General features: G+C 41.5%; 1 protein-coding gene across 9 annotated transcripts in view; it reads right to left on the bottom strand.

The window, feature by feature from the left end:
• Positions 1 to 12,987, bottom strand: part of MAST4 (microtubule associated serine/threonine kinase family member 4) — a 551,227-nt gene that overhangs the window by 340,278 nt on the left and 197,962 nt on the right. The window contains exon 1 of one of the 9 annotated variants that reach the window (XM_059175144.1): positions 759 to 867. The exons of 7 other annotated variants lie outside the window; for them this stretch is intronic. In XM_059175144.1, the coding sequence (XP_059031127.1) occupies positions 759 to 797 (39 nt within the window). In that variant the 5' untranslated portion in view covers positions 798 to 867. Of the gene's footprint in view, positions 1 to 758; positions 868 to 12,987 lie in introns of those variants that run through there. One more of the 9 variants, XM_059175146.1, reaches the window with a different exon arrangement.

Genomic DNA, 12,987 nt, shown 5'->3' with positions numbered 1-12,987 from the left:
TTATACACAAAAGAAAGCGTTATCAAAGAGTTAAACATACTAATTCTGAACATACTTAGGTTTTGGCTTCCTTAAAGTTACAAATCGCTAAGCAGATGTTTTTTTTCAAGTTGTCTGATTTGCCAAGTTTTGACTTGGAATACATTTGTACACTGAAGTCGGAGTAATTTAATTAGAGAAACTTGGGCACAAAAATCAAGGCAGTAAGATGGGGATCTTTCCCCATCTCAATGTAAACAAATTACAGTCAACGTTGATTGAGCTGCCAGCAGAAACTTTCATCTCCCTGACAGGAGAAAACTCTCAGCAGCTGCACACATCTGCAAGACCATCAGACAGATGCTGCTGCCGCTCGGAGGTTGATCCTGACACAAAACTGAGTCCTGCGTTCCCAGAACTGAACAGAGTTGCCACCCTCGACAGACTTCCCAGACACTTGACAGAATGCCAAATTGGCTCCTCAGCTGTCACCACCAGCCACGATTTAACTATTCTTGAACAACCGGCAGAAAAACAACGCACAAAGTATCACACTAAAAATCCTATCCATTGTCTCTGACAAAAGAGCCTTTCTCATTGAGCCCTGTGATGTGTCACTGAACCCTGTTAACCAGAGACTTAGTGTATCCCATTGCCAAGGGGATACGAGGAACCGTGCACGCTATCCGTGCCCAGAAAAGGAATGAAAAGGGAACTTTGAAATCCTCAATGACAGACCACTGAGGATGCTACATTGCAAGAACAGAAGGATCTCCTACCTGGAGCCCTCTTCGTCTTAGAATGCTGGACTCATCCATCTCCCCCTCCGCTTTCTCTGAGCCTCACAACAGTCTAGCCATGCTGTACTACCTCTACTTGAGCACGCTAATTCAGAGCCCGGCAGCTGCTGAACACTTACATCACGCTCTAGCTGATTGGAGCCCAGAGTCAGCTGGTCCCGCTTAGTTATGCACTCCAGCAACTTCGGAGATCACGGAGGCTTGCAGTTTGGGGCGAGAGTGCAGCAAGTGGGCTCAGGTACCTAAAGCGTTTAGCCAGGCGGAGGAGGGCTCTGGCAATTAGGCAGGAAACTGTGGGGTCCCTGTTTTTCCTTCTCCTTCAAAACGTGGGCTCTGGCATTCCGGACGACCAGTAAATGGCTTTCAGCAGGAGCTCCGGGTCAAGCCCCTTCTGAAGCAACTAGAAGGTCAGAGTGGCTAAGTAAATCAGTGGTGACAGACACCTCTGCAAAAGGCAGCGACTGATTGGGACGGTGAAAAACTAGGGCACAGCTGGTCAGCCAAGCAGCACCACCATGCCTGCCACTCATCTTTTCTGATGGCATTAAAGAAAAAAATGTAGCAGAACACGCAAGCTGCCTGGAAACCCTGCGAATAGAGGGCTCTGGGTGGCTGCTCTTCCAGCCTTGGCAGAACTCTTTCCACCTCCCAGTGTGAAAGCCAATTCATTTACATAAATACCTTGCCAGGAGATTCCTGGCCCTCAGATAGATACATTTTAGCTATTCATGTCGCTCCTGGTAGTAACTTGGTTTTGTTGATAGCTGACCAAAATATAAAAAGGCAGAAGGAATCAAAAGAGCCATCATTAGGTGGAATATTAACCTATTTACAGTCTACAAGCAGCTGAGAAAAAAAAAAAAAAGATTCCCATCATGTGCAATTTCACAGTCTGTTTCAGCTTGTTTACTCTGCTCATCCTCACCTTATTTCAATTCGAAGCAACCAAGAGATGAATATTAAGTTTTCATTACTGGCCTGGCACAAGAGTAACAACATACAATACTACCAATTTATAATAAATTATTCCCCCTTGATTTCCATTCTAGAGATATTTAAATTGCGATTACAGTTTGATTCTGAGGAGGCAGATTCTAGGACTCTCCGCGATTTGTCTGAAAACCACTTTCTCCTTCGTTCTAGCCATTAGACAGTCTCTTTCTTGAAAGAAAGGAGGTAAGACGGCATAACATTTTCTTAAAAATCCACATTTCCTGGGTTTTACCTAATCCAGATATCAGATTCCTTAATGTGGGGTGGTGGGTGGGGGTGGGGTGTGTCTAGAGGTTCCTTACCCATCCACCTGCTATTACACTAGCTTTCTGTCTCTTTCTGGCTGTCAACACACTATTAGAAGTGCTATCAATTGATTAGATTATGTCATTAAAAATAGCTTGGGGATTTATGAATCTAACCACTGAGGAAAACTGATTGCATTTTATGTTCCCCAACAGTGTCTGCATAAGCCTTCAGACATACAGAGAGAAACCCTGTCAAGAAACAGTAGCTCTAGCAGAAGCATCAGCAAAGATGGGTATCGGGGTGTTCTTCCACTTTCGTATGCTCATTTGAAACCACTTAAGGAAGGAAGCCCTGGGGAGTTTTTAGTTCTTTCTCCCATATGCAGAAGTAGTACAATCTCTAGAAACAAAGAAACAGCACCTAAGTGATCCCTGGGCAAGCCAAAGGGGACCAACGAAATTCTAGCACAAACAATTCTTTAAAAAAAAAAAAAATTAAAAACTGTATGTGTGGGGCGCCTGGGTGGCTCCGTGGGTTAAAGCCTCTGCCTCCGGCACAGGTCAGGCGCAGGTCATGATCCCAGGGTCCTGGGATTGAGCCCCGCATCAGGCTCTCTGCTTGGCGGGAAGCCTCCTTCCCTTCCTCTCTGCCTGCCTCTCTCTGCCTGCTTGCGATCTCCGTCTGTCAAATAAATAAATAAAATCTTAAAACAACAACAACAACAACAACAACAAAACCCTATATGTATTTGCTTACATGGAAGGACACAACATAAACAAAAACAAAAGGGGAACAGCCTAAAGAGAAAGGTTCAGAGCCAGGAGAGTAAGGTCAGCTTGCTATCTGTGGGGGGATATGGAAAGCTGGTGGAAAGAGATACCCATTCTTGACAGGCCCACCTGTACTTTTATCTTTTCCCACAAAAGGGAGACCTTTTCCTTCAATGAAAACAAAAGGTATGGCAGCTGTTGACCTTTCTCCCTCAAGTCACCCTCCTGAGAGAGGGGGCACGAACGGTTGCCTGAAATCTGAAGACCCATCTTAGACAAAGTGCCTTGGCAGCAGGTGAGAATACATTTACCAGCTTAGACTATCACTGTCATCTGTACACAGAGGCATAAGGAAGCCCTAGCTGGTTTTAGGCAAAGAAAAAAAAAAAAATCATGACCTAAGAAGCTGAACTTCCAAAATCAAAAGCCAAGCCTGGTGTCCTTACATATGCTTGTGCTCTGAATACTGGGATCCTTGTTATGCTGGTCTAGAAAAAGTGGGGTCTAGTGGAGGGTACAAAGTCTTCAATACAGAGAAGGAAGGGAAAAGATTTTTCCCCTTTAAATAAAGATCACAGGTTGCCAGGAGGAAGGAAAAAAAAAAAAAGGTAGTGTCCAGAAGTACCTTTTCTGTGCCAAATTGGGTAAGCTAGCTGGAAATGCTTTCTCAAGACATTTCGAGGACACACTGTCAAACAGTCAAAAAGATGTGTATCTCAGGTAAGTGGACTCTATGCGTCACACGCTCTGTGGCAGCTAGAGAGGTTTGGTGGGTGGGAGTGATAAAAAGGAATTTGGTTAAAGGAGGAGGGGCGGGGGTGGGGGGGAGACAAAGTATCCTTCTTAACAAAAGAGTATTTTGAGATAAAAATCTAGTTTAGTATTCAACCATTAACTAAGTCTAAGATGAAGATTATGACCATTGCAGCATCAAATCTCGTATGAAAAAATATCGATTACCTGTCAAAATGTATCACTTTGAGAAGTGATACATACGTTTTAAAGAAATAAAACCAGCCAGAGGCAAAAACATTTGGGACAAAAATGAAAGGCTGCTGAAAAATAACATCAAGCAATAATGACTTAGCAGAGGGAATAGTAAAAGGAAAATTGCTACATTTACCCTTTGCTACATATTTTCTCATCAAGATAAGCCATGTGTTAAAATGCAATAAAAACTTCAAATGGTGACACTATTCACAGGTAATAATTACGATCTAGCTTAATTTCCATTAATAAACTCATTTTTCCAGCAATTTTATGCCTTCGTGAATATGTTCACAATATCATGATTCAATTAAAAAAAATACCAACTTCAATGTTTAATGCGTTACATATGTCTTCAAATAAAATTTCTTAGGCTTTATCATCAATTGTTATCTAAACCTGGGGGCTCCATGGTAGTTGATTTTTTTAAAAAGTATTTGTAAGGATACACCCCATGCACACTCTATCACAGGTGAAATTTACTTCAAAGAACACTCAAAATCCACGGATGCTATAATATGGGTAAAATTTAAATTTTAATTGTTATTACAATAAATGATTCACAGAAACAAAAACAATTCTAAATCCTGAGAAAAATGTGGGTGGGGGTGGACAGGAGAAAGCATGTGGTTACACACATTTTCAACAAAGGGGTAAACTGATATTTTGTAATTACTGTCCACAGTTATGTTTGGTATAAGGATACAGGTTTGCCATCTGATTTACCTGGTCAGGTATTTTTCACAAATTTAAAAATAAGTTAACCTTCACTGGAACCAGTGAAGGTAACTTTAGGTTACCCTAAAGTAAGCATTCGTTCTGATTATACACCCACTCTTCATCAACTGAATGGTCACTGAGGAGCTGCCGTGGGGAAAGCTTTGAGGAGTGTTGTTTTGTTTTGTTTTTTAAAAACACAAACAAAGATTCGGTAAGTTTCCAGACTTAACCCTGCCCACCGCCACCCACTGACCTAATCCACTCCCTACCAGCAGCTCTCAGTCTTGGCTCCTGGACCACCCACCTACAAGCCAAGGAAGCCCAGATCAGAGGGGACTGTGAGAATGGTTTCCTGGCAGAAAAGAAGGTTTCTCCCTCCCCATCAGGCACAGGGAGAAGAGTCAGAAGAACGCTGCTGTTACCCATCCCTCATCCCACCAGTAAGAGTTTTCAGGATACTCTGAATGTGATCTCTAGACCATCACCACCATCCGTGGTGGGACCGCCCCATTGTGTGTATTCTTACACACGTGTGGTAGCAATCACTATTTCAAATCAAGCAAAATAGACAAACAGCCACAAAATGCATTTACCACTCTACCTTTTCTGTTACTTGCAAACAATAGACCAAGGATTCATAAATTTCTTTTATTTATGTTCACTGACCAGGTAAGTCTTTTGTGGCCAAGGGACAAATCTTCCATTCACCATTTGATTACTTTTCCCACTCAGAAGCTCAATGCCAACAGCCAATGAATGTGTTGTACTTAAGAAAAGGAAATAAAAAGATCATAAAAACTTAAAGGAGAAACAGACCATTCTGGAGAATGCATGTAAGTATCCATTACTGGGAATATAATCATACTGCAAGGTAAGTGGTAAAGAGAACCTCAGATGCCAATGACCAAGGTTACCGTGAGATTTGTTAAAAAGTAAATTTCTGTATTTACATTGAAACTCCTCCATTTTTTGCACTGTATTTTTCTCCATGTTTTACTTCTAAATAATAACCGCCAGCATTTATGGACCATACAGGGTGTGCCAAGCCCTGTTCTAAGTACTTCATAAAGTTTATCTCATTTAATCCTCACACAAACTCTATGAATTAAGATTTAATCCCCATTTTACAGAGGAGGAAACTGACCCTCAAAGAAATCAAGCAACTTCCTAAGGTCACACACTCAAGGAAAGGCAGAAAGAACCAAAAAGCTGACTCTTCCAATTTTGGTTGCTAACCACCCTATTGCCTGTTAGGGTTTAAACCAAGGGAAAAAAGAGCTTTCCAGATGAAAGGAACACATGAAAGGTGTCAGGTATTTTTAAGTTCCTAAGGAAAAATTACCACATTCTAAGTTGTCAAGTGGTCAAAACACACCAGAGAGAGCATAAAGAATTCCAGATTCCATGGGCCACATGTCTCCGAAAAGCAAAGAAGCAGGGTCTCCACAGCTTCAGGACAGAAGCTAGAGAGCCCCCCCCCCCTCAGACACAGAAGGCAGAAGGGAGCCAGAGACAAGTGAGGGAGGGTAGTTTCTACTTTCTTCTTAGCTGTCTCTGGGCCTCCAGGGACTCCCTCTGAGTGTCAACAACCTCACCTTTCTGGCTGCTCTGAAACAATTCAATTCCAAATAAAGTGTCTTTTTTTTTTTTTTTAATCAACATGTAAATTCCATAAAACCAAAGGTACCCTTTGTTGTGCCAGACATGCTACACATACCGATTGACCTGTGGGGCTTTTTGGCAGCTCCTCATTTCCCGATCTCATCTTCTATGGAATTTACCACTGAAGGCGCTCCTTAAATGACTCTAGCCTTTCAGGTGAAATGACTCAGGGAGAGGCTGCTTGCCCTGTTCTCAACAGCACTGAGTCTTCTCCCTCATTTTCTGGAAGTCATAACTCCCCAGAGTCCGTAAGAGAAAGCCCCTAGTACAGAGACCTGTCCCTGTCCAGACTGTGCCAAAGAAGAACCCAGTAACTTGGGGCAAGTCCCTCAACTTCCCTGGGCTTCAGTTTCTGTGACAGAAAATGAAGACATGACTACAGACTTCGCCAGGAAGCTGGGGAAGAAGAGGAGGCCACTGTCTGGGAAACTGATACCGCTGCCCTTCAGGTGAGAGCGGTCCACTCCGGACACCTGGTCCCTCCCTTCTGGCCCCAGAGCCATGTCTCCACAATCTCCTTCCTCTTCCATTATCTTGCAGGCCATATCAGCCTGCAGAGTACCTACATCAGGTACTTCTCAGCCACTTTCTAACTACAAGGCTCCTTTGCCTGCCCAGGAACACAGGAGAGGCAGAAGACAGAGCTGTTTCCCAGTAGTTGTTTCTTATCCCCATCCTCCAAGTGACAAAGCAGTCACCAGGGGTGGGCTGAAGTGTGGGGGAGGAAACACACACCAAGGTCTGCACTCTAACTCTGAAGAAAGGTTACATACTTGGCTCTAGTTGGCATTCATCTTCATTCCAGCCTAATATTAATACTGTAATAGGACAATATTATTGTCAAAGGTATTACTGTCTCATCTTTAGAAATATCCGTTATTCATTAAAGTAACATACAAGTGAACCCAAGGTTTATCACCTGTGTCATCAATGCTCTAAAGTAAAAAGACACTTGGAGACAGGTTTCATTCTATTTTTTTTTTTTTTAAGATTTTATTTATTTATCAGAGAGAGGGAGAGAGCGAGCACAGGCAGACAGAATGGCAGACAGAGGCAGAGGGAGAAGCAGGCTCCCTGCTGAGCAAGGAGCCCGATGTGGGACTAGATCCCAGGACGCTGGGATCATGACCTGAGCCGAAGGCAGCTGCTCAACCAACTGAGCCACCCAGGCGTCCCAGGTTCCATTCTATTTAAATCTTTTTTTTTTTTTTTTTTTAAGATTTTATTTATTTATTTGACAGAGACAGATCACAAGTAGGCAGAGAGGCAGGCAGAGAGAGAGGAAGGGAAGCAGTCTCCCCACTGAGCAGAGAGCCCAATGTGGGACTCGATCCCAGGACCCTGAGATCACGACCCGAGCCAAAGGCAGCAGCTTAACCCACTGAGCCACCCAGGCGCCCCATGGTTCCATTCTATTTAAAAGTTCCAGGAGATCTTATACACAGGAGGCAACACTGAAACCATCAATTACCTTGTCCTGTATTTTAAAATAGTCATTTGAAATTTTAAAGGAACGTTCTAATCTCTAAGGTCAACAAAGGTAAAGAAAGAGTTCATACTGCATGTCTCTTTCTCCCCAAAGAAAAGTGCTCAAACCTGTCGGGAAGAGGACTAAAACAAAGGACAGGCTGCCTGCCTTCCAGAGAAAGATGGAATTTTTCCGATTCAAAGGAAAAGGGAGGGATCTAACACCTTCCCACATACGAGACACCGCAGTCTGAATTTGTCCAAGGAGTAGCATTTTCTCAAACACGTGTTTCATTTAGCAGAAATTGCAGGTGGGGGTCACTAGCAAGCATATGTCTACGAAATATGCTGCATCCTACGCGTCGTGCATTTAGCTCCATTTTCCATCCCGCCTGTAATCCTGAAGACTCTTTAAATGTATGCGACCGGCGATTTTTACCATGTAACATGCATGATTTCGCTTCAGGCTTTTCACAAGAAAGCTATATTGTCTTGACGTTTGCATCACCTTTTTTTATCTAATTATTTCTGGCATATTACCCATCAAATCACTACTGACAATATGACAGGAATCATGGTATTGAAAAAATTACATCCTAGGAGGAAATAATAAAATATAAATCACATACATAATTTTCTTTTGAACGTTTTAACAATGACATCCTCATATACATATGAAATATAGCAGACTATCCCCATAAATGTTCTAACATCAATCACGGCAGGGAAAATATTCTCTAGTTTGCGAACACGCGGATCCAACAAAATATAGCATTTCTAATAAAACTGGGTAATACAACTTCATTTTTTTTCATACGAGAGCATTTATGAAGATCTGACAATCGGAAATAGCTCCAATATTTTTTTTTCAATTATGTCCCTTCATCTCTAAATGATACACAGCTAACACTGGGATCGTGAGCTAGCAGTTAGTGAACTCCTATATTCCATATTAATAGATCTATCAAGATCAGAGTAGATGAGTGAAGTAATTTTGGCAGTCCTGCGGCTACAGGATACCTACCAACTGCACGAACTTTAGAAATGAGTAAGTCAATAGGTACATACGGAAGTAGGAACACTCCTGGTATCAACTAAGTATTTTAGGAGCGTCTGAAAAAAAGAGACAGTCCTAAAATAGCACGCTAAATAAAATGAGGGTAGGATTGCATACCTTCGGTAGTCAATCACTCTTCGTACTTAGGTATGTTTATCCCGACATGCTTACAATACAGATGGGAAGAGCTGCATGCAAGGGAATTGTTTTAAGCCCTATAAAATCATGTCTAGAGCCTTACTCTACCTTGAGATGCCAGTGTTCATTAATTCCGAGGTTCTGACTGGGAACCTCTTTTAGAACTTGCTGGCATTAGGCCCCTAGAGCCAAACAATTTTGGTGACTCTTTTATAAATACTTAGGAGCTAAGTAAGTCTAAGAGGTACATACAAAAGGGATTTTTAAAAAACAACTCAGCATCTTTCAGGTAGGCAGACATAAGTCAGACACTGCCCTTGAAACCTGTTTCTGACTCCAGTGATACCCATGTAGAGCCGGCCTTTCTTTCCATCACTCTGCACTAACATGTCATTCAATTTGGAAGTGAACAGACATGGGGCTGCTGCTAGCACTCCTTTTTGGATAATGCCAAGTAGAACTCCTTGGGACTCAGCCATGTAACACGGCAACGAGACAGAACACTGTTTCTCTACAGAGTTTGAACTCTGTCTTCTAGCTTCCCTTAAATGTGCTCTTCAGAGAAACACAAAATGTGCTCCAGAGTCTAGCTCATTAATCCTCATCAGTTTCTTGTAAAGTAGCAAGGCAAGAGACTGGTCCAATTTACCAACAAGTGAAGTAAGGCAGTGAGAGTCCAAGGTCATGAAAACAGTTGAAAAACAAACAAAACAAAAAACAGAGCAAACAAAAGAATTCAGGCTTCTGGGTCAGGGACAAGGGCCCAGACATCAGCCATGTCCCCAAATTCTTCCCCCTTTTCTCATCTGTCTTCACTGCCCAACCCACCAACATTTTAACAGGAATTCAAGCGCCAGGGCTCCCCTGCCAAACCTTCAGAAAGATGCACAAACAAATAAACTCATGTGTGCATACCCATGCATTGATATGCATACAGAGGGAAAAACAGAAGCACTAAATGAATGTCAGACCAAGGATAAATTCTTTAGGGACAAGTCACATTAAGCACTGTCCCCATTACCCAGTAGTAATGTCTATCTAGTTCAGCAAAACAAAGTTGAAAACAGTATTTCAACTGCACAAGTCACAGATAAACTGTTTTTGTTTTTAATGGTTAAGTGTCCCTCTATTCTCCAAGAACATGTAGTCATGTATTAATATTCAAAATACCATGTGTTTCTTGGGATTATGTCACACATTTAGTCCATGACTCTATCCAAAGACCTTGAAGAACAGCCTGTTTCTCCTTTCTCCTTCTTTTAGCTCAAGAAAAAAAAAAAACACTTGTAAAAAACAAAACAACACACTTGTCTAGCTTTCTTAATATTTCAAAATTATAAATATAACTAATTTCTATTATACAACATTTATAATATGCAAAGCCACCATAAAGTCCTATATAATTTTTTAAAAGATTTTATTTATTTATTTGACTCAGAGAAAGAGAGAGATTGAGAGAGTACAAGCAAGGGGAATGGCAAGCAGTGGCAGAGGGAGAAGCAGGCCGCCCACTCAGCAGGGAGCTCAATGTGGGGCTCGATCCTAGGACCCTGGAATCATGACCTGAGCCCAAGGCAGATGCGCCCCAAGTCCTATCTAATAGTCTTATCTAATGTTAATGAACGGTGATACATTGCTCTTTTTTTTTTTTTAAACACCAAACTATTCATCACTTTTCTACATAAAGGACCTGGAAACAGCTATTAAAACTATTTTCAAAGTAGTTCTCTAAGTAAGACCAAGAAATGGCTTTAACAAAAATTAATATTCTCTAAAAAAGGACAATAAGTGTTCGAAAACTTTGATCTTGCTGATTGCTGATTTCTTGGACTTAGTTTCTTCTGAGTCTATGTAAGAATGCAGCTCTAGCACGTTATCCTTAAAAATCAAGATCTCAAGTTTTACAGACTGATAAAAAGTCACTACGTGCTGTTTGAAATCCACCGCTCTTTCATTTATATTCATTAATCTTAATGATATCATTAATGCACAATGTGTTTCACAGAAACTAATTGTATTTTTCCAGAATCAAACATTAACAATTATGCCTCCCATTATCACCTAATAAAATGAAATTTAAAAAGTCTCAGGCACATCAGTGAATATTTTGGTATGGTAACTAATTTGCATTTTTAATGCTACAATAAATTGACCAGATTATCATCAATTAGATAAATTAATATTCTGTAAGTAAGACCATAGGGAATTATTCTGTTAGAAATTGACAACTCCTGACACTCATTTCCTTGAGCCTTATTGAATACAGGCTTAGCCCTTCTTTGTCCTCTTATCTAAAGCTGGCCTTTGTGACTCTAGCTAATACCACACAACAGAACCTATTCCTCTGTAATTTTATATATTTATCATTGCTTTAAGAAAAAAAAAAAAAAAGGACATCTGTGCTCTTCAAGTAAAGGAGAAATATCTACCTGGGCAATAAAAGTGCCCTGAGTCAGAAGTGTGTGAATCAATTTGTTTACACCTTGTATTACTATACACATTTTTTATCCCCTTGATTCAAAAGCCAAATGCTGAACATCTACAATGAGCCAGGCATTATGATGAATGCTGAGAACGGGAAAGACAGACTCAGTCCTTCCAGAATGCAGTCAGGGATCCCAAGACACAAGTACCAAGGAAGGATGAACTCAAAGGGTAGGTGGCGAATAAGGGAGGTTTCCAAATTTATGCACTCATTAGAATCACTGAAGGTTTTTTTTTTTTCAGATTTTACTTATTTGTTTGTTTATGTGTTTGAGAGAATGAGAGAATAGTGGGCGGGGCAGAGGGAGACGAAAAGAATCACCAGTGGACTCTGTACTGAGCAGGGAGCCCCACACAGGGCTCAGCCTCACAACCCCGAGATCACGACCTGAGCTGAAAGTTTAACTGACTGAGCCAACCAGGTACACCTGCACGAACTTTTATAAATTTCAAAATATAAGGCCACACCCAATCTCCTAAATCACAAACCCCCAGGGTGGGCCCCAGGCATCAGCGGTTTCTGAAGCTCCAGCGGTTTCTGAAGCTCCTCAGGTGATTCCACTGTGCAGAGGTTTGACAGCCCTGTTTGGAAGGGCACAGGGGTACTCAGCCCAGAAGTCAGAGCGACCTTCTTACTACAGAATTCCTGTCATCTTCCCCATGCGTGATTACCAAACTTGAGAAAGGGGCCAGGGGACCCAGTGATAGAAAACAGTAAGGGAAGGGAAGGATGAATTCCTGTGGTTATAAAAGAATAGGATTTTCATCTCTTTTCAGCAAAGACAAGCATTTTCATGGAAAGACAAGGCACTTTTTGCACAATATTCCTCTAAAATTGAAGTTCAGTGAACTGGATAAGTCCTTTCGGTCTTGGCCTTACTAAACACATTACATGACTCAATTATTAAAAGCAAACAGGATCCTTCAGCTTTTCCTTTTGAGGTTTCTCCGGTGAAGATTTCATAGCTCGCCTGACAACTCTGAATGCCTACCGCCACTCTCCTCTGAGACAGGAGAAAAGGACATCTGTGAAAAGCTCACTCATTGTATTCTTTAACTGTCCACTGAAGAAAACTAGCTATAATAGCCAGTATATATCCTGAATGTTTTCCCTACTCACAAATGTTATTAGACCAGATCTGATTTCATTTTGTAAAATAGTACACGGAGATTCCTTACTCTAAGCTGTCAGTAAAAAATACAGATTTCTTTAGGGAAAATAAATAATAAGAATACTGTACAGGAGAGGAGGATTTTCTCTTAATCCTTGTCTTCTGAAATACAGGTTTTGGAAACATGTCACCTATTTCACTACTCAGTTTTTAGAGGGGATACTTGTATTTAAGAACTGAGAAGGTCACTTCTTTTACATGCTTCTGAAGAATGCATTTTTCACCATCTTCGAGTATAAAAACCGTAACTAATAGATTTAGCACGGAGTTACTCATTCAGCTGTAGTATTTAATTGCACATGCAATGGAGTTTCTAATAATGTATCCCAGCAGCATGACGTCGATTTCTTCAAGAAGTTACATGCACCTGGGCGTCTGGGTGGCTCAGTGGGTTAAGCCGCTGCCTTCGGCTCAGGTCATGATCTCAGGGTCCTGGGATCGAGTCCCGCATCGGGCTCTCTTCTCCGCAGGGAGCCTGCTTCCTTCTCTCTCTCTCTGCCTGCCTCTCT

The sequence above is a fragment of the Mustela lutreola genome, chromosome 5 (assembly GCF_030435805.1).
Source record: "Mustela lutreola isolate mMusLut2 chromosome 5, mMusLut2.pri, whole genome shotgun sequence".
Lineage (NCBI taxonomy): Eukaryota > Metazoa > Chordata > Mammalia > Carnivora > Mustelidae > Mustela > Mustela lutreola.
This window is presented reverse-complemented; position numbering and strand designations above follow the sequence as displayed.